Source organism: Lissotriton helveticus, chromosome 5_1, assembly GCF_964261635.1.
Source record: "Lissotriton helveticus chromosome 5_1, aLisHel1.1, whole genome shotgun sequence".
Lineage (NCBI taxonomy): Eukaryota > Metazoa > Chordata > Amphibia > Caudata > Salamandridae > Lissotriton > Lissotriton helveticus.
In genome coordinates this window covers 253,578,760-253,603,043 of record NC_136065.1, presented here as the reverse complement: position 1 = coordinate 253,603,043, position 24,284 = coordinate 253,578,760, and the positions used below count along the sequence as shown (strand labels likewise).

The 24,284-nt window shown below is 42.4% G+C and overlaps 1 protein-coding gene across 2 annotated transcripts in view; it reads left to right on the top strand.

Moving 5' to 3' along the window:
* Positions 1 to 24,284, top strand: part of LOC144754406 (discoidin domain-containing receptor 2-like) — a 436,005-nt gene that overhangs the window by 321,501 nt on the left and 90,220 nt on the right. For both annotated transcript variants that reach the window (XM_078642135.1, XM_078642136.1), the window contains exons 6-9: positions 3,714 to 3,942; positions 4,146 to 4,293; positions 10,359 to 10,464; positions 15,139 to 15,325. In XM_078642135.1, coding sequence (XP_078498261.1) covers positions 3,714 to 3,942; positions 4,146 to 4,293; positions 10,359 to 10,464; positions 15,139 to 15,325 — 670 coding nt within the window. The remainder of the gene's footprint in view (positions 1 to 3,713; positions 3,943 to 4,145; positions 4,294 to 10,358; positions 10,465 to 15,138; positions 15,326 to 24,284) is intronic.

Here is a 24,284-nt window from a genome sequence, read left to right as displayed (position 1 = left end):
ATATTTTTAGGGTTTAGGGATAGGTTTGGGTTTTGGGGTACAGGGTATATTTATAGGGTTAAGATGGGTTAGAGTTTAAGGGTGTTGGGGTTTTTTAAGGAGTAAGGGTGGGTTATGATTATGGGGTGCAGGGGTATTTAAAGGGAGCAGGGTGGGATTAGCACACGATATGAGACATGGCATGAAGGACGGAACGTACCACATGCCCCCAGCGTTTGTCACGCCCACAGCACAACACAGACACGCCCACAAGGGACTACTTTGCTGGCATGGTTGTTTTACCTTTTAAATGTATATGGTGGGCGTCTGCATAGCCTATGTCCTTCTGCTGCAACTGCCCTTTCCAACGCTGTATTGGGTGCTGTAATTGGTGCTGTGGTTCCTGAGATTACCCGCCTCAAAGGTTTGGGCTCTCTCTTTATTATATTAGTATGTGTATATATATATATATATATATATATATAATTACAGCTCACTACCTTGATTCCATGCCACTGGAATCAAGCTATCCTGGCTGAAGAGGGGTGAAACCCCGAAACCAGTCCTAGGGGGCTTGTTTCTAGTCCAGGGAGGACCTGGCTTGGCAGTTCGGGCTGGACTGTTCCCATGAGGTACAGGGTCAAGACTGATTTGCATATGGCTGCGTTCAAACTGGAATGGCATGGTGAGCAAAAAGACGATGGATTTAGGTCCAGATCTCTGTACTGGGGTGAATGTATGACATTGTTCTGCATTCTTTCCATCAACTGTTGTTTTTGCAGGCTGACACGTAGGCTGCCATGTTGAACAAGTGGGCACGCGCCTTCTGGTGATCAATCAAGTCTTCTGTGTCTAGCATCTAGGAGCCCTATGTTATCTTGTGTTATGTTAATTATTCGTTTATAGCAATCTTTCGCCACTAGTATCCTGACGCTCTACACAGACATCAATATAAAGTTACAGATTCAAGTTAGAGAGGAATCTCTTAACATGATAGGCTTGCTAGAAACACCATGTCTTTTGATATTCTCGAAATAACGTACAACACGATTCATGGAGAATATTATCAGACAGAGAGTTGCAGATTGCCAGAGCTAATGCTGCAAGCTGGTCTGCCAGAGCCGCCCTTTTGAATCTTTGGGCAAAATACACACAATCGATGGACGGAATGCAGAACAAATCAAAACATTCACCCCTATTCATAAGATCTGGATTAAATCCATCATTCTTTTGCTCACCATACCACCCCGTCAATTGTGTGTCTTTTGCATCTTTGGGACATTGAGTCAGCTGGTATGTACAGATCTCCTATTTCGTGATGGAGTGCACTTTCACACCCTCGAAGTCAGAAATAGGGGTGCTAATCCACTCAAGCTTTGACATATGACACATCAAGTTCTTTATTTAGGTCAAAAAGACCATAAAAGCACTTGCCAATACAATCAAGTGCATGATACATTAAAAGCAAGGTGCCTTGCGCAAAACAATATTAATTAAAACCACTTTCAAAAATAGAAACACGTAAATCATATAAAAGAAACAAATTAAATTATGGAAGTTACATAAAAAATAGTATGAAAACAACATTGAGTTGCGAAGTCCAATGGCAGATTTTAAAAGTAGGTCTACTGTAAAACACTCAGAAAGGTTCGAAATGAATATGTTGCTTCACTGGAACCAGTGAAGCTTTTGAAGTAGCGGAGTGGCATGCACACTTCCAGGCAGTTGTAATATTTGTTGTGAGACCTCATTTTGTATTACCTCTAGTCTATAAGGATGGCATTAGACCTAAGTAAACAGGATTGGCATAATTGAGTCTGGAAATAATGACGCTATCGTTGTCCATTTCTGTGCTTCGATCTGGAGAAAAGGCACAATTTTCCTCAAAATTTCCATGTGGCATTTGGATATCATGGAGTCAACTTGTGGTTTCAGAGTTAAAATACTGCGAACGATAACACTCAAACCTTTGTCGATTAAAATGTTTTGGATACTGTATCCATTTCGGGTGGCCAAAGAAATGAATTCCACAGATTTGTCCTGTTGATCATTGTGACAATCTCGGTCTTATCTGTTTTATATGATTGGCACTCGTCCAGTCAGCAAAGAATCTCATCGTATTTCGGATTCCAGTTGTTGTCTCCTTATTGCTCGTGTCTCTTTAGCCGCTATTAGACTTCCAGCCGTCGGTTTCCTACAAGAACCTCTTGGGCGGGTCTACCTGCGTCTTCCTCTGATGGTATGCTGCATGACTCCTTGGGCCGAATTAAAGGCCGGTTGTTCCCACATGCAACCTTCAGCACAAATTAAGTACTCCAGTTCAATACATTAAACCGATCCTCCGGCATGCCCATGCACCTAACTACAACACTCGTGGAACGTACGCTTTCAGAATACATTACGTAGACCCCCATTGCTCCTTACACTAATTGAATTAATTAAACTGTCCATCTGCGGTCCCTTGTGCCCTCAGGATCAATATAATACATTTCAAAGACCTCCTGATACCCTCATGTACCCTATATTGACGCAATATATTAAATAAACTCCCTTGGACTCCTATATATCCTTCCAGAATAGAATTATAATAAACAGACTCCCTGGGGCAACCCCATGCACCCTACAGCTATAAAAACCATTAAGCAGATTTCCTGTGGTCAAGTACAGTACGCATACAGAATATATTAAATATACTCCCTGGTGCCTAAATAAGTCCTGCACCAATCGAATACTTTGATCAGACTTCCTGGGACCATGGATTCACCGAACAGAAATAAAATACTGTAAACTGCCAAGTATCGTTCTACACCCATAGAATACATCAAATAGACCCCTGGAGGCCTCATGCTCCATACAATAATTCAGTGCTTTAAACAGACTCCGTGGTGCCCTCAGGCACCTGACACCATTAGAATGCATTATGTAAACCCCATGGCGCCCTCATTGACAAAACACAGCACCGAAGCCTTATAATTGTTGAATCCTCTGCTCCAAATGCATACAAACCAAACCATTCCCACAGCTTAAACGCAGCACTCCCCCAGGTGCACAAGGTCACAGTCTTGTTATTAGCTGTGCCTCTCAATCACCACTTGTCACAGGCTGGTCAGTGAACATCCATGAATCCCAGCAGAACAAAACAGTGGCAAATGTGCTCAGCACACACAAGTCTAAACATACCATGCACTGCAGGATCCTGATAGGATCGGACACGTTGCTGTTCTCATTAACCAGTACACAACTTTATTATATAAACAGTGCTTAGCTCTCTCTACAGAAACTAAACTCAAAGGCACAAGGCAACAATCCTAGGACCGTTGATGGCATCCAGACTCCAAAACCTGTGTGCAGCAAAGAAGTTGAAGAGGTGCACTATAGAAGTGAAACCGATATTATATAAGCCCAGTTATACAGCACAGTACAACATTCTAAATGCATACAAACCAAAGTTAAGCATTCAATCAATCAGTGTCTAGTAAAGCGCAACTACTCCCCCGTAAGGGTCCCATGGCACTGGACTGCTGACTTGTGAAGGTGCTGTGGTTCATTCGAAGAGCAGGTCTTGAGGTCCTTCCTGAATTGAGGCAGTGGGATGGTGGCTAGGGCCAGTTAGGTGAAGTGGAGGTCTCTGGTGGGTGCGTTGAAATGAATTGTAAGGACTATACTGTGTCTACGGACTTTCTACTACAGCTATTTCTAATATTGCACCTACTTCACATTTTTCTCCTCTCTAGATTGCAGCGGGAGGATGGAGATGGGGCTTGGTGTCCACAAGGTTTGCTGTATCCAGAAGATGTCCAGTTTCTGCAGATTGACCTTCACAAGTTGCACTTCATCACGCTCATTGGGACACAGGGTCGGCACGCCAGAGCCACCGGGAAGGAGTTTGCCCGCTTCTATAGGATCGACTACAGTAGGAACGGGGTTCGTTGGCTCACCTGGAAGGACCACCATGGAAAACAGGTATCTACTCAGATGTTTTCATTGTACAAACATCTAAAGTGAGCTAGATTGTGGAAAAAGCTGGAATGGCTCCGTGGCTTCAGCAGCACATTGTGCAGTGAGGACATTGTCCCCAGAACTACAAAAGGAATAAATGGATCATCTCAAACACAAAATGATATTTTTGTCTGAATTATTTTTCTGTTCTCCCCACGTACCTGCAGGTGATCCAAGGTAACTCGGATGCTTATGATGTGGTACTGAAGGACCTGCGGCCCTCGATCATAGCCCGCTACATTCGTGTGATACCTGTCACGGAGCTGCCCATGACTGTCTGTATGAGGGTGGAGCTGTACGGCTGCATCTGGCTCGGTAAGCAAAAGAGTAATGATTTTACTTATCACGTTTCTGAAACTGTGGACTAGCGAGGTATAGCGCAAAGATCACGCCTTTAAGTAAGCTGGGTCCTGTCAGAACGCAGCACAGGCACACACAATCACAGGCAGGGACAAGCAAGCAACAAAAACTGCATTTGAGTTCTTTGTAAGTGATGCAGGCATGGCAGTTGGTATCTAAATGAAAGCACAAAAATGCAACTTCAGATCGTAAGGAAAAGCAGCAGAGGAGAAGCAACAACGGGGTGGAATTTTATGCTTCTAACTTTCCATGAAGGTTGCAAAGACAGAGGCACCGTACAGTCCCGCGTGACTTGCATGCTGCCGTTGATTGATCACGAAATGATTAGCACTTCCTAATTGTTTCTCACTCCCTTTTGACGTCACTATTTAATTTCAAATGCCCCCTTCAAATAAAACATCTCTTTTAGCATACTTCAATTCAGATCTCTGCTGAGTAGAGGGGCAGAGAAGAAGAGCCAGAGGTGACTAGAAGCAGAGATTGTTTTTATATTCTCCCCTTGCTCTTTATCTCCTTTTCTTCTTAGCATATAGACTTTCCAACCTTTTTAGGGACCTCTAAGTAGCCAGGGTGGAGGAGGACAAGTCCCCTTATTGACTGCGCACCTCATATGACTGTACGTGTAATTCCTCAGCCTGTCTGGCCTGCCTAAACTGCATTGCCACCCCCCCTAAAGCCTAATCACCTCCAGTCACTGATCTAAAGGCGGCTCTTCCTTTCTAGGTCTTGGATTTCTTATCCATCTGTACTTGAAACCTTGTGTAGTTGATCAGTTTGGTGAATTTTAGCACACTTAAAACTTTTTTTTGAAGGCTTCTCATTAAACTGCTTGCAAGTTTCTTGTCAGAATTACCACTGTCAAAGCGTCTAAGCTTGGAGGGCTCTAAGAAAAACAGTTTTATGGTGTTCAGAATTTATAAGTAGCATAGAGTCTGTGGTCTGGCTGGGTTCATCTGCACAGCCTCAAGGCTGGTCCCTTCTTCTTTGACGGCTTTCATTACACAACTTGGCATTAGAGTTCTGGGACCAGTTAATTATGCAGCGTAACACAATGAGGAGACTTCCCTCCACCTCCTATTCCCCAGTTTTCCACAGACAATAGATTACAGAGGCTAGACTCTTCGCCGGTCTTGGAGGTTGGCGCCATCTCTTACGGTCTGAGGTTTTTTCCAGCTCTTAGTCCCATGATGCATCAGTGTGATTCATGGCCTAGTCGAGAGCAGGCGCATAAATGCAGCCGGTTGCCTGGAAAGGCGTAAGCTGATGATGCTTGGGGGTATTTCCCTGACCACAGTAACTCAAGAGGTCACCTCTTTCCAAGGCTGGGTTAGTCAGTCAGCTTGGGTTCTCTTGCCTGTTGCCCGTCTCATGGTGCCCTTTCTCTATTCCTGCAAAAAGGTATTTCCATGTAGAAAGTCTGTGGAGCTTGAAAACCGTAAGTGTTGAATAGGTGCACTTGATGACAAAGATTCTCAACCTTCTCAGAGTTAATTATTGTGATTTGCACTACCAGAATGTAATGGATTTATTTATTAGCAGGTTGATATATTGAGGGACAGACCAAGGAGTGATAGAGTGCTTCATATGGAGTCAATTTCCAAGTTACAGTTCAGTGAGTGATTATTGCATAGAATATACTCAAAGAAAGAGGGGTAGTAAATCTTTGCACAGAATATACACTTTGTAGGTTACTACGTATAGTAAGGATAAGTATAATGTTTCTAGCAATGTAACAAACTGCTCATCATTTAAGAACACAGAAGTAAGTATCACTGTCATATATGAAAATGCAGGTGAAAAACTCAATGTATCCTTAGATAAACAATATCAACAATCTGCACAGGAGTAGTTATAATACCTTTGGACGGAATTCCTCAGTTCTGTAGACCTTGGCACATCTTTATCCTTTATTCTGAGAGATGGTGCTGGAACGAAATTGAAGGCATCAAAGGAAGAGTCTAGCCTGATGTTTAAAGGGAATGTGTTCCCTACCCTGGGCATGTTTTTCCTAGGAATGATAAATACTCAGAACACTTTCCCTGTATGTTCATTAGAGTTCCTATAACCCATTAGTTTATTTGGGGGCTGATTCAGATCTGGCTACAAATGCACTTTCTTGGAATTCCGGATATTTGCTACACCAGGTGCAAGTTTCCAGGTGTACTACTGAGTTGTTATATGGGGATTCCTATGGGTTCCTTCTGTCAATGTGCCGTCTTCCATACACCACCCAAGGAGAGGCAAGTAGGTGTTCCAAAGTGTGGTTGGTCCTGCAGAGAAATCTGCGGTGGTAAATACATTTACACCTGCCAAGAATCACTTTTTCAATTGTTGACTTGGTTAAATTAAGTGTTTTTGGTTGTCAGCCTCTGTTTACAGCTGTAAATACCTGCACCAGCCTATTAAGAATCCAGTCGGTGGGTTGCTTCTCCCTTCTGATGCCCTTCTACGGTGGGCCCTGGTTAACCCGTGGGCAAAATCGTTCTTAAGAATGTCCGTTCTTAGCAGTTTCCTGAATTGGAGGTTCTTGGGATTAGTTCTGATTTGGAGTCCAGAACATTCCAAAGTTTTGGCCTCTGAGCCCTTGTGGAGGACTCTCTGGTCCTTAGTAGAAGTCTCTGGTGATAACGGATGCACTTGATAAAATCCGGCAGCCTCAGTATCTAGAATCTGTTTGGAGTGATATTATCACCTATAAGCATAGCTCGTCAGAGTGGGGCCCGCCGTGCGGGTTTTGGTGCAGAAAGCAGGTTTGATTACAGAGAGGTACCGGAGGAATATTACCACGGGGAGGAGGGAACTTTACCCACCCAATATTTACCAGGTGGAGAAGTGTGGCTCAATGATTAGAGCGGCAGACCCTGATGCAGAGGACTGGCCCGGGACCAGGGTTCAATTCCAGCCTCGGCGGGTCTTGGGCGCAATAATTCCCTCGGACCTGATATTTCTCGCCTCGGTGCCTATTCGAATCATGGGTCCAACTCTGCAACTCTGGGCAATAGCTTGCTTAATCTCCACAACGGCCCCAACAGCGCTAGGATGCCTGGCTTCACCCTGGGGGTGCCCAGGAGTGGGCACTTCACAGGGAAAAGCCAGGAAGGGTTCCACAGCGGTATGCGTACAAGCACCTTGATGCCCTTGCGGTGATACGTGCACTATACAAGTACTACATTCATGTTAGGTGCATCGCACTTCTCAGGAACTCATCATTTTGGCCTTTGCACTGCATGTGGTTTGCTCAGGGATCAGAGTCTGACCAACCTGAAATCTGGGTCTAGGGGTGCCTTGTTGACTTGCGAGGCTTGTTGGAATCAGGTGCTAGAATGCTGAATCATAGCTGAATGTTTCATAAAATATAAAACATACTTTTTATTTTATGTGTACTTGCAACGATCTAAGGCTGCAACATCCTTTTCTATATTAGATGTTGGTCTAATTTCCAAGTTAAGTATTTGTTAATATTTTCAGTTGGAATTTCTTTATATTTTTACTTTGGCCCGGCATAATTTTTAGTTCCACCTGTTATCTATGTGGACTAATGCCGCTCTGCGTTTTCTGTTTTCACTTTGGTCTGACATACGAGTGAATTCATCACAATATCAGCTGTGCTTCTAAATTTCAATTATCTCCGTCTTCACTATGAGATACTTTTGTATTTTTTACTTTGGTATGGTTTTGACTTTGGTCTAGTTTTCTCTGTTTTCGGTTTAGCTTGTGAATATGGTATGTTCTCTATTTTCTCTTTGGTCTAGCGTGACAGTGATTTGTTTTTCTTTATTTTCTCTTTGCTCTGTCCTTACATTGAGTTTTCTCTGTGTGTTCAGTCTGGCCTGGGTGTAATGAGATGTTTCTCAGTACCGTTACGTTTGTTTGATCACACAGTTAGTCAGTCTTTATCATTTTACTTTAGTTCTAGTAGTGATGAATGTCTGTATTTTATTTTCCCTCTGGTTTAATGTCACAGTGACATGTTTCTTTTTTTTGTTTTGCCCTCATCTTTATGAATGACCAAAGATATAGCTGTATGCGTTCTGAGAAATAGCGATGGCATACTTTCATATGCTTTACAGAGGCATAATTTTAACACTTCTTTGGGCAGCCTGGTGCCCACATTGAAATATAACCCCATGTTAAGTGGATGAGATGGTTCAGATGGTTCACCACCCTCGCCCTAAACTGAGAAAGAAGGGAATACCGGCTGTACCATGTCGTACAGCGGATGTATGACGTTACAACGCATACTTTTACAACGCATACCATTACAACGAATTTTTTACAACGCAAAAACCATTACAACGCATGTATTTACAACGCATGTTTTTACAACGCAGGTACTTTTACATCGCATACCATTACAACGTAAGTATTGCTAAGTATATATTAATTTTTTTAATTTAAATTAATTAAATTTAATATTATTTAATTTAGTTTAATGTAATTTAATTTAATTTAATTTCATTTCATTTAATTTAAATTACTTATATTAAATTATATTAATTAAATATATTATTTAATTTAATTTAGTATATATTAATTTTTTTAATTTAAATTAATTAAAATTTATATTATTTATTTTAATTTAATGTAATTTAATTTAATTTAAATTAATTAAATTAAATTATATTAATTACATATATTATTTAATTTAATTTAATATATATTAATTTTTTTAATTTAAATTAATTAAATTTAATATTATTTCATTTAATTTAATTTAATTTCATTTCATTTCATTTAATTGATTTAATTTAAATTTAATTTATTTAATTATTTAATTTAAATATAATTTTATTTTATTTTATTTTTACCCTGTATCCCTGTACCCCAAAACCCCAAAATTGACCCTGAACCCTAAAAATACCCCTGTACCCCAAAAACCCAAAACTTACCCTGAACCCTAAAAATACCCCTTTACCCAAACACCCCAAACTGACCCTGAACCCTAAAAATACCCCTTTACCCAAAAACCCAAAACTGTCCCTGAACCCTAAAAATACCCTTTTACCCAAAAACTGAAAACTGACCCTAAACCCTTAAAAATACCCCTTTACCCAAAAACCCAAAACTGACCCTGAACCCTAAAAATACCCCTTTACCCAAAAACTGAAAACTGACCCTGAACCCTAAAAATACCCCTTTACCTAAAAACTGAAAACTGACCCTGAACCCTTAAAAATACCCCTTTACCCAAAAACCCAAAACTGACCCTGAACCCTAAAAATACCCCTTTACCCAAAAACTGAAAACTGAACCTGAACCCTAAAAATACCCTTTTCCCCTAAAAATGAAAACTGACCCTGAACCCTAAAAATACCCTTTTACCCAAAAACTGAAAACTGACCCTGAACCCTAAAAATACCCCTAAAAAAACCACAAACATATAACATTTTAAATATAATTATAAAAATACCCCTAAAAAAAATCCAAACATATAACATTTTAAATATAATTATATACTTACCAATACTTACGTTGTAATGGTATGCGTTGTAAAGGTACCTGCGTTGTAAAAACATGCGTTGTAAATACATGCGTTGTAATGGTTTTTGCGTTGTAAAAAATGTGTTGTAATGGTAGTGCGTTGTAAAAGTTGCGTTGTAAAGGTTGTTTCCCCGTACAGCATCTATCTCTGTATGATTTAAACAAAGCACATCTAAGCCCCCTTTATCTTACAAAGTCCTGCAAAAAATCCACAAACACCAACTTACATGAAACTTTCTTTTTTTAAATTGTATTTATTTTATTTATAAAGTTTTATATAGCGCAAACTTGATCCCGAAGGATATCAGAGCGCTTTACAATTTGAGGCAAAGGTAACAAATCAGAACAGTTATCCACTTTGTGACCGGTCACAACATTTTTTAATCACATTTGTTCTATACACCGCATCCTAGCAGCAGGCATCTAAATCCTCTGCATCACTTTAACATGAGTCGAAACAGCAACTAGATAAAACTCTAATCTCTCTCTCCACCATGAACCTTAATCGCCAAAGTTACATTTACATGTTTGTTTTTCAGATGGACTGGAATCATACAGTGTTCCTGAGGGAGGCATAATTGCTTCTCCCGGCTACCCTATTGCCTACCTGAATGATTCTACGTATGATGGATACCATGAGCGCAGGTAAGCATGGGTCCTGCCACATGTGCCCACCTTTACATGCAGTAAATCTATAGATAGGATTTTTGTTATACCCCAAACCCAGTTTTCATGTCTTTCTATTCGGGGTTAATGGCAACCAAGTGTCCTTCGGGTAAGTTTAGCCAGTAATCTCTCTGGATTTCGTGTGCATTTTTCTCTTGAGTCTGCTTAGGATCAGATTGTAACCAGAGCACCAGAAAGAAGTGATATACCAGAGTTTGGGTGGAACAGGTCTGACATAGTTTCTTTGAGCTTGGTGAAGGGTGTACGTGTTCAGTTTGATTTAGTTCTTAACCACTTCCATGCTAATGACGAGGGTAACTCGTCATGGAGTGCCCATTCATTTCAATGGAAATATACAGTAAATTGCTCCACATACCCTAGCATCCAAGTGTAGTGATAGGTAGCATGATTCTAATAGCACTCTATATGTACAGCTAAGGTAAACAAGGCACAGTTATCGATCATAAGCTGACCCTATTGGTCTCACCCCTAGTCCCCCTGAGTAAATCAAATGGAGGTTCCTCCTACACTCACTCCTCTTCAGACTCCTGATAACATGACTAGTGACCAGTCACTCAGATAATCACCACTGTTGATCAACAAGTGATCATGTCCATAACTCCAGCTAACGATGGTGCGCTCAAAAGGTCCCCTGCGGAGGTCTCGATGAAGGTGAGAGACCTGCCGGGCGTTTATATGGCGGGGTCTATTGAGAGGGCAGCGCAGGCGTGAAAAATCGAGCTGCTGCTTCTGCAACTGCCGGAGCCTGGGTGCCCTTCTGCCATGTGAAAAGAGTGGGTACACCACGGACGCGCCCGCACTCCTCTGGGCAGAGTCATAATTCACTAATTTCGCTGCACTACTAGAATTGAGGTGACTCACCCCATAACTTGCAGCAAATGTTGAGCAGGCTACCCTGAGGGCGGCAAATGCCCATAACGTGACACTAAGCTGGAGTACAGCCTGGGGTTACAGACACTGGCACATGGCACTGGGGCGCCCATCCCCCCCCTGGTGATAAGTCAGAGCGCCCTAAATCAACTCAAGGGGCACTGCCAGAGAAACTCAGGGGCAAGGAGACCTTTGACCAGCAGGACCAGTCACTGGGGGAGCCGGAAAGCAGATCAACATGCCTGCTACAAAATAAGCACACACTACTCTACGCTTTGAGCCATCTATTGCATCACTAAAAGCCACCTGACCAGAACTTACTACGCCTGCTGGGAATGGTGCGTAAAGACCCCAAGCAAAAAACAACTCAACTTCGACCCCATTCCAAAGATGACTGCCCGGCAACCTACCTCAATGGCGGTGGAATCTGCAGCTGGCGCAATCTTCAGCTCTGTACCTCCGAACAACTCAGCCCTGCTGTTAGAACTACCCTCTGGATTCAAGGCGCTCAACATCAGATTTGACTCCCTTGACAAGCAACTTGATGGAATGGATGAGCGCATCGACCACCACAACAAGAGTCTGGACAATGTGGAGGGCCATACTTCAGACTTGGAAGTCAGAGCAGTACAAACGATACCACTTCCCCTGGGATCACAGCTTACCGGACCTTAGATGAGGTTTTGACCCATTTACCGGTTTGTGCCCCCTTCACCCTCCCCCCTTTCATGCTCTCTCTCACCCTCCCCTACCGCTTTCCGTCTTTCATTCTTAGTCTACTTCCTCTGCCCCTATTCCCTCTCCCCTTAATCTCTCCACTTGCCTGCTACACCGCCTAGCCCCCGTCCCCTGTGCCCTTTAACTAAGCATTCCTTCTCCCCTTGTTGGGGAAAGATCCAATTAATTATACTCTGGAGTCTCAGTGACCCCTCTGAGAGAGTCCACAGCGCCAAGGGAGCCACTCACAGTTGAGGTATTGTATGTCACCCCTTGCCAAGGCCCTCCCTCTCCCCTTTTTGGGGAAGGATCCAGTAGGTAGGCCTTGGAGTTTTAGAGACCCCTCTGAGAGAGTCCACAGCGTAAAGGGAACCTCTCGCAACCGAGTTGGGGAAATGATACCACTTCCCCAGGGATCACAGCTTACTGGACTTTGGACGCAGCTATTACTCGTCTACCGGTTGGTGCCCCCATCACCCTCCCCCTCCCATTTCCATCCTTCATTCGCTGTCTACTTTCCCTGCTCCTACCCCCTCTCCCCTGAATCTCTCCCCTTGCCTGCTTTTTTCCTTATGCATATTATCCTTATTGCTTGCCTTGACCTAACATGTAACTATGTAGCTATGCTCTAATAACTACGTCCCCATTGTAACAATGTAACTTGTAACTATGGTCTGATACTCATGTAACGCGCTCTGATACCTCCGGGTCTAGCCAGAGCTATATAAAACCTTTAAAATACATAAATAAATATCGATTATTGGCCTTACTGAGCTGGTAAGGAGCAAGATTTCTGAGGTGGCCACAAGGCAACATGTACTGCTCAACACAAATACAAAATATTCAAATAGATAGTTCCAAATGCAACAGTAATAACTGAAAAGAATACACTTATGTTTGCTCTGCAGAATCAAGAATGTAAATCTGCACATTCTCTGTTATATGTAGTATGCTTCGCAGAACAGTTGGATAGATGGAGCTTCCACTCTTAGAAGAATAATGATGAGATATCACAGATATCACTCTTATAAGCAATTCTTAACCTGAGCCTGCAAACCCCCGGGGGTCCATGACTACTAAGAAGGGGGTCTTCAACTGTTTACAAAATTAAATACTACTAGATGATAAAGAAACTTTATGTATCCACATCAAAAATCAAAATTGAACATTTATTTTTAAACACTTTGCAAATGTGAAGAAATATGAAATTAAGTTGGTATCCTTAGTTTAAGAACAGTGAAGTACAGTAAACAGATCCTAGTATGGATGATTGGTAGCCTCAACTGAAGCACTGGTATCCACCAACAAAAACAGAGCATCCATTAGGAGCAAGAAAGACAAAGTAATCTGCTACAGTCTAGAATACTGCTTTTGTCTTTTAAGAATAAAATCAAATGTGAAAAAGATCCACCTTCCGATTAAATTAAAATTGAATTGTTTGTATATTTTTTGTGAATTAAATACAATAATTTATTGTGTATTTTGTTTGATGTATTCTTGTTTATGTATTTTTGTGTTTTGTTTTATGATTTAAATCATAAAAATAGGCAGGGACACCTGGTACAGGCAATGACTCACAAAGGGTCCCCAGTATACAAAAGGTTAAGAACTGTTGACTAGAAGCAACGCTTTTGCTTCAACGTAGAAGAAGAATATTTATATTAAATTTACACCGAAATGGAGAAACTGACCATACCACATTGCTCCGGTCTTGAACATATCCAGTACTCCTACTGGCATGGTCATTGTATAAGCTCTCTATTGTGCACCACGTGTTCACTGGGGCTAACAAACTGTGCTCCCATTGGGAAACCATTTTCAACACCTGGGACAATGTGATTTTAAATGCAAGATAATGTTGGGAAGGAATGAATGAACAGTTTATTGTTCAGTTAATAAAACTTAAAATTAAAAATAAGAAACCTAAAGTCCATAATAAAATCTATATTTGTGATTTTACCCCTTCTCACCCAATACCCATATCCACATCTATGGCAGTCCTCATAAGCTTGTTTAGCCTAATACTGCTTCGAATGTGGAAGTTTGCCCCCCTTCCCGGATAGTTGGTGGTGGAAATGGTGCTCCAGATTAAAATGCCTAAGCATCCTAATGTAATCTTGAGATGTGCAGACAAGGCACCAAAATAAAAAAGTACGTAAACAGGAGGCTCACTAATGAAAAGTGCTTAGTGCGTTAGCCAGTTGCAAAGTAAAAAGGAGTCTATGCCCAGCTCATGGTCCTACCATAATGTTGTTAGGAGCAGAAGAGTGTACCGGGTTAAAACGTGCCACTGCCAGTGATAATGTTGGGAAAGGATCATCAATGAAATAAACAATGTCCTCATGAAGATTATCAGTCCCTGTAGGGCTCAGCTTGGGAGTGCACTGAGGGATAGAACCTGGTGTCTTGCCTTTTTTGGTAGCTAGATACTTGATTGTAAAGAATTGGAAAAAGGATTATGCACATTTAATTTTGAATCTCTGATTGTAGATTTTATCATCTGCAAAATGTTCTTGAATGTGGACAGTGTTCATCTGAGGCAAATACCTGGCTATCATTGCTGTTGCTAATTGTCTGTCCTCTGCCCTCTACCCTAACCCACAACCATTTAACTTATTTATTCTCAAACTGTTTTTAAAATTATGTTTTGGGATGACCATTGCTCATTAGATATAGTAGCTGAAATTGTGTCTCGGTTCAACAGTCCGCTGGGCTTCCCATGCGTGGCCTTAATTGTTACGTTCATTTGAGCATCTGTTCATTAATATTGAACCCACAAGAGCTGCACACACAATTTCCTCTCCTCCTCACTTGGTGGCAGATGAGTACAAAAAAGGAGGCATGGTCCCTTCAAATGATTCCACGCCTTGTAGGTTTAAGTCACTTCAAGTTGTAATCATTCTGCAATGGGGCTTTAAATCAAACAGTTGAAGTGTTGAGATACTCTTCCCAAGCTAGGAATAGTAAACCACGGAAGCCTCCACTGTAGAGTACTCCTGGAACAGGCACTACATTAACCAGTTGGATTGTCTCTCTTCTCTCCAGGCATCTTTTTGGGGGTCTGGGTCAGCTCACGGACAGTGTGATTGGCCAGGATGAGTTCACGCAGAGCCTTCAGTACAGGGTGTGGCCCGGCTATGACTACGTTGGCTGGAGGAATGAAAGTACTGGAAAAGGTTACATTGAGATGGAGTTCCAGTTCGACCGGGCAAGAAACTTCACCTCCATGAAGGTATTCTCAACAAAGGGGTGGAGATAGAAATGGGAGGAGGACAATAAGGGGAGTTGTCAGATGCTTAGCACCTGTAGGATATCACTGAGTTTTTAATGTCCTCCTGGTTTCTGTTGTTCTTTACATTTCTGAAAGGTATGTTTTTACTATCATGTAATGTAGTTTTTATGTATTACAGTCAAAGATGGAGTTTATGTAGAAAGAAATTTTTGTGTTAGGGACTTCTGTTAACACACCATAGGATCTCTCAATAAATGTACAGAAAAACTTATCGTTTGTGAACCAGGAAGAGAGAGCTACCACACTGTCTACAGCTCTCCAGTGCTTCAGAGTTAATAAATGTCGAAACCATTAGACTACTGAGATCCAGCAACTCCAATTTTCTGTGTACCCAGAAAATACGGAAGGCACGTATTGGAGGTAGAGCCATGGAATACGCTTCCACAAAATCTCAGGTCCTGCAGGGAACTAACCAATTTTAAAAAACTGTTGAAGACATGGCTCTTTTAAATACATATCCTCACGAACTTTCTCCTTGTATAGCGCCGAGAGATCCTTTTGGGGATGATTCGTATGCGCTCAATAAATCCACAAATAGAAATAGAAATAAATAGGAGTGGGCAGGACTTTAAGTCACTCTTGTTCATGGCTGGGTGGAGCACCTGCACCTTGGGTCCTGAATGTAGAATTGCTTTCTCTGCTGCAGTTCCAGCTGAGCAGAAAGCATCTCTTGGGCTAAGAAAATGCTTCTTGTGTTCTGTGCCCTTCCTCTCTCACATGCATTAGAGGAAGACTCCCTAAGACAAGCAGTGTAGGGATGCAGTGGTTGTGTTCAAATTTGAGTCATATGGCAGAGACTTTTCTGGAAGATCTAACATGATCATCAAAGACCACCCACTGAATCATGAAGTAAAAGCAGATCATCTGAGAGAGAGACCACAGGGAGGTCACTGAACCATGTTTGGGTTGGAAAACAAATGAATGCCTTTCTTTACCAGTAATTGTGGTCCAATGCAGCGTTGTAATTGGCTCCCCTAAACCAATGACAACTTTGCAATGCATCGCTGTGATTCGTCTGAGTGCCATGGTTGAGCGCTCAGACGGGGACTTGGGGCCGGGGCATGTTCTCCATGCAGGCTTCATGACTGTTTGGCTGGCCCGAGAGGGCTGGTCAAAGTATCATGTACACTTTAGCGTGCCCCACCACTCCTCCCCTGCAGAGCAGGCCCGTCCTCATGCTGCAGCAGCAGGGAAGAATAAAATGATAATAACGTTGCGTCTGAATCATTTAATTTTTCCTTTCTTTTACTGCTGAACAACAGCAGAGGAGCGACTCTCCTCTGCCTTAGCGGAGGAGCCGCCACTGATAACCACGAGGCAGTACAGGCCCTTTTATTGTTTGTGTGCATTGGTGACCTCCTTCCTGCTCTCCTGTGTCTGGCTGTAGTGCTGTTGTCATATATTTAGACCCTAAGAAGCCCAATTTGGCTACCAAATCAAGTTTCATTGGTTTAAAAAAACCTCTCTACGGTCTGTCAGCCAAGTCCAAATGGCAAAGCCAGATCTAATTACAGGTCAGTCCAAGAAAGTTGTAGTGGGCATATGAACTAAGACCGAGCATGATTTAGTGGTGGAAAGGATGCATAACGTTCCATAATGCAGTGCCAGGAATAACTGTCACAGCTCTAAACACTACACTACACTGCTGTCCTGTTCTTTTAGATGACTCTTTCTATTTTCCTTAAATGCTCTGCATTACTATGTGAACAGTATTTAGTAAATATGTAAGTGTTGCCATGCTACACAGCTGCTTTCCCTGAGTTTGTGTTTAGACTTCATTACATGTCACAGTTTCCCATGTTTGTGCTTTTGCATTAAAATGTCTCAGAATCCCTATAAATTGTATTTTTTTTGTAGCATATGATGCTATTTTTCCCTTTTTTATTCACTGTCCAAATTCGATGTGCCATGTGTTTGTTACACTGAGAATGCTTCGATGAGACTGCTTAAGTGTTGCAGAGCCAGCATTAAGAGACCTAAAGTTATTGGTATACTGACTATAATACCATGAAAGCCCTCCACTGCAGAATATATACTGACTGCTTAACAGTGACATTGCTCTAATATTGCATGCACTGGCTGTGTAATATTGAGAGTACTCCAGTGCAGAGTATACTGTGCTTCAGTGCTGCTGCTCCATGGTTGGATATAAATGAACCTGGACAAATTTGAACCCCACTTCTCACTTAATGCCAAGTCACCTTGCTTCATCCTGGACACTCATTTCGCCTTCATGGAACATATTGTTGCCAAATCCTAGACGGCGCTGGTACCAGCTCCTTCTGCTTAAGAAAGTGAAAGCATTCCTCCCAGAATGTGGCCTCTGAACTGCTGCTTAAGCCCTCATACTCTATCATTTTGATGGTGGCAATGCCCTTCCTTCTGCACTAGTCCCACTTAACCGCGGCGCGAATTCCGCTGCGGTGGTTTGAAAGAGTGGGTGGTCCGTGTCGGACAACAGGCATGCGCAGCACTAGCCAGGTTGTGCTTGCGGCGGCCGTTGGTCGATGGGAGCCCTTAACGGGTTAAGAGCATCCTATGTGCTGTAGCAGGTCTCATCCAGGGCCTGAAAAAATATAATCACATCACCCCCCACCTTGACAAAATCCATTGGCTTCTCTTGCTCCCCCGCCCCATCTTCAAAACCAGTTGCATCATCAACAAAGCTCTCTCATCCATATCCATGCTCAGGAGGGTTCCAACTGTTTTTTCACTCAAACCATCACTATGATTCCGCTAACAAAACTAAATGATAACCAGACTATCCCTTCCTTACCCTCTGAGCCCCATATATATCCTGTAGTATGCACTAGAAAAGGAGCATTACTGATTGGTATTTCCCTCTCACTCTACTCACCTGCTAAACACATTTTATATAGTTTTCAACTAAGAGCGTTTCCCTCTCCTACTCTCCTATTTTAATAATAGTACTCATATGTTAACAGATTTCTCTTTTTGTGGAGAAGTGTTCTTGAAGAATCTTTGTAGCGACTACACAGTCTTTAAAAATTAGTGTCATCCATTTTTCCTTGTTGGTTTTTGGAGCAGAGTACAAATGCAAATGTGTCATTTAGCATGTATAATAGTGTCACTGACAGACAAATAAACAAAAATTAGTTGTTTAAAGAACAAATTGTTTTACTCGCTTTTAAAATGAACTGTTATAAAAAACCAATACCATTCTGCTGAGGTTCTGCTGGATAACTGTCCTTCTTCCCTTAAATTTGATAATCCTATGAATCTGATGGCCTTCCTACATTCTTTTTCATTTACTTCAATAAATGAATAAATGAAAGTGCAGATTTTCTGGAACACACATCTACTCTAAGGAATGTTGTGGTGCTATGAACTGCAGGTACGACCAAAAATAGAAGAATACCAGAAGACTAGATTAGCCAAAAGAAAAAAGCCAGTTTTTAGTTGCCATAGGAAAACAGATTCCATATCCAAAGTTCGCAGTTCAAGCAGAGCTGGTTCAATGACTTAGCAGCCAAGTAGGAGAAGGCGCGCCCTTCCTTCCTCACACGCCTGATTCGCAGCACTACCAACAAAGCTGCCTACGCCCAGCACAATGCTCTTAATGGAGACAATAGGGTGAACATCTTTTATCCTGGACTCGCAAGAAAGTGTGATGAACCAACACAAAATATTCTAAAATAATCCACTTCTTGATAGGCAGCCAATAGAGATCTCTTAGTTGGGGAAGATTGGGGCATGCTTCGGAAGTCTCAAAATAAGGTGAGAGGCAAAGTTTTGAACAACCTGAAGTCGACCTAGCAGGGCTTCGAACAGCCCTAAATAAGGCGCATTGACATAGCAAGCCTAGACGTAATCAAGGTATCAATCACTGTCTTCCTAGAATGAAGAGGTAGCAGAAACATGTTCGATGGCATGTGTGGATGTAGATACACATGCTCTTCTTACTCCTGCCATCTAGTGTTGGGTCCGGAGTTGTGCAAGTTGTTTTTCTTCGAAGAAGTCTTTTGAGTCACGAGGTCAAGTGACTCCTCCTCTTGATAGTAATGCGCATGGCATCGACTCCATTGTTAGATTGTTTTTTTCTCTACTGTTGGGTTCGGACATGTGTGCCTCCACTCAATGTTTTGACTCCATTTTGGTTCGATTCTCCGGTTCTTTTCTCTGTTTTCGGTGATATTGTTGTCACTCACGTTTTTCCTTCTGTTACTCCCATTACAAATTGTGACGGTTCGCCTCCGTACTACTGTTTACAGCTGTCTACTAGCAAAAAATCCTACCAAAAAACATTCAACACTGCTAGTCTCAAAATCTCAGGTTCCCGAGCCACCACTGCTATCTAGCCATGCCCAGCATCGAAAAACAGCTACAGAGCCTTTGGGCTCAGCACCAAAAGTGCATAAAAAGTCACAATCATCTACTTCAGCTTCTTCAGCCAAGACCACCAACCTGCATCGAGACGGACTTCGGTATTGAGCCAACAGCCTGCATCTTCTACCTCGGTGCAGAGTGCGCAGTCTGATTCCAAGCTGAAGGTTTCGGAGCCAAAAAAGTCCAAACTGACGTCCAAGCTTGGATCTGACACACAAGTGGGACCAATCTTGCACAAGTTACAGGACAAATTGGACAAGCATCAGATGAAAAATTTACATCCAGGCATATACTGGAAGTATACTGTGTGGATGTATGTCGTTACAACGCATGCTTTTTCCACGCATGCCTTTACAACGCAGGTTTTACAACACAAGTCGTTACAACGACTTGCATTGGGGGGCGCTGGATAGTGAATAGTTTAATTTACTATTCCAACTCCAGTCCCCGTGGATAATAGGGAAGGTTTTGGATAGTAAATTAAACTATTCCCTATCCTACAGCGCCCTCCAGCGCAAGTCGTTGTAACAACTTGCGTTGTAATTCCTGCGTTGTAAAGGTACTGCGTGGAAAAAGTTTCGTTGTAAATGATGTTTCCCATTCTGTGTACACCTTCCTCTCCTCAACCACCTAGGAGGAAGATTATTTTTGACTGGTGAGTATGGGGAGCCACAGGGAGATTACCCCTGGGACAATTATGACACAGATCCCCCTGCTGGCACGGATCCTGATATCTATCCAGCATGCCAGTCTCCTCCTGAAGATGCTACCTCACCAGGAGGTCATATCAAGAGCTTCTGCTTTTCAATATGGAGCTTCATAAAGAGACTTTAGAGGATGACTTCCTCTTTGACACACATTCCACCACACCTAGGGCTACTCTATACCTGCTTCTTCAATAACAAAAGAGAGAGTGAGGGAAAACTTACACTTATTTATGTGAGTTGGGAACTCCTGGTCCCCGGAATTAGTTACAAAAAACAATGGAGGAGTATCCACTCAGAAACAGAGAAAAAAAGGTTCTCTGGACATGGGCTTATGTGCTCGATTCAGCACAGTGTGCCCCAACCTGTTTAAGGATAATGCATATCCTTATAGAAGACCCCTCACTCACCAACCTGGTTGGTGACATGCTTCATCATCGGGGTCCCACCCCATAAGCCGAGTGCCTATAGGGTGTGCTGCGACACCTGACTACAGTGGAGCTGGTTAGTTTTTCTTTTATGTGTTCAGGGCGATCAAACAAGTGAATTTAAAATGGGCCAAACTACTCACTGCAAGTATTTATTCTTGAGTGCTTGAACCCTAGTTTAAAAAAAAATGTGTAACACCTATGCCTGATTAGGTAGACTTTGGTGTTAAAAGTAGTGTTTGATAAAAATAGCCAAGTGTGCTATGTGAAATGTGATAAATGCTATTGATTAAAAAGGTCTACATGTTTCAACCATTGTATATATTCATTGGTTTTCGTCAGGACCGTGATATTGAACTGGGTGGTCCACACACGCTAAGGTGCGTCCTGCCCTAGTCCAAGTTGGAGTGCACAAATTGTGAACTCGTGTAAAAATTAGTGCATTTTCTTTATTCAAAGAAAAACCTGTAAAGAAACAGGAAAACAAAAAACAGGGAGGGGTCACATACATGGGTTGACGAAACATATGTACTACATTTAACGTATATAGCCATTCTTTTCCCCATTTGAGTCAATAGATGGGGTCGTGCCCATGTTTAAAACAGTGGAATCCATCTATTGCGCAACAGTACTACAGTGTTTTTACCGGACTGTGACTGATAGTTATTCGAACAGTGCCAAAGAAGTGGTGTCGACCTAGTTTTGGCATCTGGAAATAGCTAGTGAAAAGTAAGGGCGGCGTACTATGAGTGAGTGATCATACTGGTGTTGCGAAGTGGACGGCTGCCGAGAGTTGTGAGCAGTCGTGACGTCGCTAATGTGAATTGCGACTGATACATTGCTTTTTGCTTACGCTTCCTTGCGGTGCTGCCGCTTCATGGGCACCAGCGCCTCCAAGACGGCAAGAGTCCGTCTCCTGAAAGTCGATAGACAACAAAAAGAGAGAGATGCCCGGTTTTAGTTTCCTGGCTGTATTTAGCATTTGGTATCGCCAGCGGGCTCATGTGCGAAAAACGGGAGGAAAAATTGTTTCCTCATTCAGATCGGCCACACGTTACTTACTTGCAGCTTCTGATCATCAGACGGTAAACCTACTTGGTTCCGGCTGGCGGTGCCCCGAGGAGTGACCGGGATGTCTGTGGATGCCGGTAAAGTAAAACTCGAAGCGTTTCCTGGTTGGGCGTGGCCTCATCACGTGGTGTGGTCACGTGGGTCGCAATAGACCAATCGGGTTCTCGAAGGAGGTGGAGCCCCCGGATGATGTCATAGTTATAGGAAACGAAGAAAAATGTTTTGTTTACGTTCCCATGGAGAGTATGGATGTAGTATATCCATTAGGTTCACAAAGGATATAAACATTGAGGCATTATAAAGGGAATTGGGAATTTAAAAGAATTGGGAATTTTAAGAAGAACAGAGGGCAGAATCAAGATTTATAATCAACCGGATTGGTTGCGCAATTTCTTGCTGATTTATACAATGTTTAAGGATACACCTTGGTACTACTTGTAATTGAGGACAGGTTTTCATGTCATTACACTGTTCCATGGGATATTATCGTTCAAGCCTGACTTGTGGGAGGACAATCTATAGACCCATCTTTGTTCTTTTTCAAATAGTCGTTGGGTCAGGTTCGCTCCTGGCTTTACTTGTTCGATAATTGTCCATTGAAGGTCATCTGGTGTATGACCTACTGAGAAAAAATGTTCCGTGAGTCTGGTATTGGTCTTTTTGCACCTGATAGTGCTTCTATGCTCGCCTATCCGTAATTTGATCTTTCGACTAGTCATTCCTACAGAGGTCAGACTAACTGCAACAGTGAAAATGTTGTCTACATGCTCACATGCCCGTGTGACCTACATTATGTAGGAATGACTAGTCGAAAGATCAAATTACGGATAGGCGAGCATAGAAGCACTATCAGGTGCAAAAAGACCAATACCAGACTCACGGAACATTTTTTCTCAGTAGGTCATACACCAGATGACCTTCAATGGACAATTATCGAACAAGTAAAGCCAGGAGCGAACCTGACCCAACGACTATTTGAAAAAGAACAAAGATGGGTCTATAGATTGTCCTCCCACAAGTCAGGCTTGAACGATAATATCCCATGGAACAGTGTAATGACATGAAAACCTGTCCTCAATTACAAGTAGTACCAAGGTGTATCCTTAAACATTGTATAAATCAGCAAGAAATTGCGCAACCAATCCGGTTGATTATAAATCTTGATTCTGCCCTCTGTTCTTCTTAAAATTCCCAATTCTTTTAAATTCCCAATTCCCTTTATAATGCCTCAATGTTTATATCCTTTGTGAACCTAATGGATATACTACATCCATACTCTCCATGGGAACGTAAACAAAACATTTTTCTTCGTTTCCTATAACTATGACATCATCCGGGGGCTCCACCTCCTTCGAGAACCCGATTGGTCTATTGCGACCCACGTGACCACACCACGTGATGAGGCCACGCCCAACCAGGAAACGCTTCGAGTTTTACTTTACCGGCATCCACAGACATCCCGGTCACTCCTCGGGGCACCGCCAGCCGGAACCAAGTAGGTTTACCGTCTGATGATCAGAAGCTGCAAGTAAGTAACATGTGGCCGATCTGAAAGAGGAAACAATTTTTCCTCCCGTTTTTCGCACATGAGCCCGCTGGCGATACCAAATGCTAAATACAGCCAGGAAACTAAAACCGGGCATCTCTCTCTTTTTGTTGTCTATCGACTTTCAGGAGACGGACTCTTGCCGTCTTGGAGGCGCTGGTGCCCATGAAGTGGCAGCACCGCAAGGAAGCGTAAGCAAAAAGCAATGTATCAGTCGCAATTCACATTAGCGACGTCACGACTGCTCACAACTCTCGGCAGCCGTCCACTTCGCAACACCAGTATGATCACTCACTGATAATACGCCGCCCTTACTTTTCACTAGCTATTTCCAGATGCCAAAACTAGGTCGACACCACTTCTTTGGCACTGTTCGAATAACTATCAGTCACAGTCCGGTAAAAACACTGTAGTACTGTTGCGCAATAGATGGATTCCACTGTTTTAAACATGGGCACGACCCCATCTATTGACTCAAATGGGGAAAAGAATGGCTATATACGTTAAATGTAGTACATATGTTTCGTCAACCCCTGTATGTGACCCCTCCCTGTTTTTTGTTTTCCTGTTTCCTTACAGGTTTTTCTTTGAATAAAGAAAATGCACTAATTTTTACACGAGTTCACAATTTGTGCACTCCAACTTGGACTAGGGCAGGACGCACCTTAGCGTGTGTGGACCACCCAGTTCAATATCACGGTCCTGACGAAAACCAATGAATATATACAATGGTTGAAACATGTAGACCTTTTTAATCAATAGCATTTATCACATTTCACATAGCACACTTGGCTATTTTTATC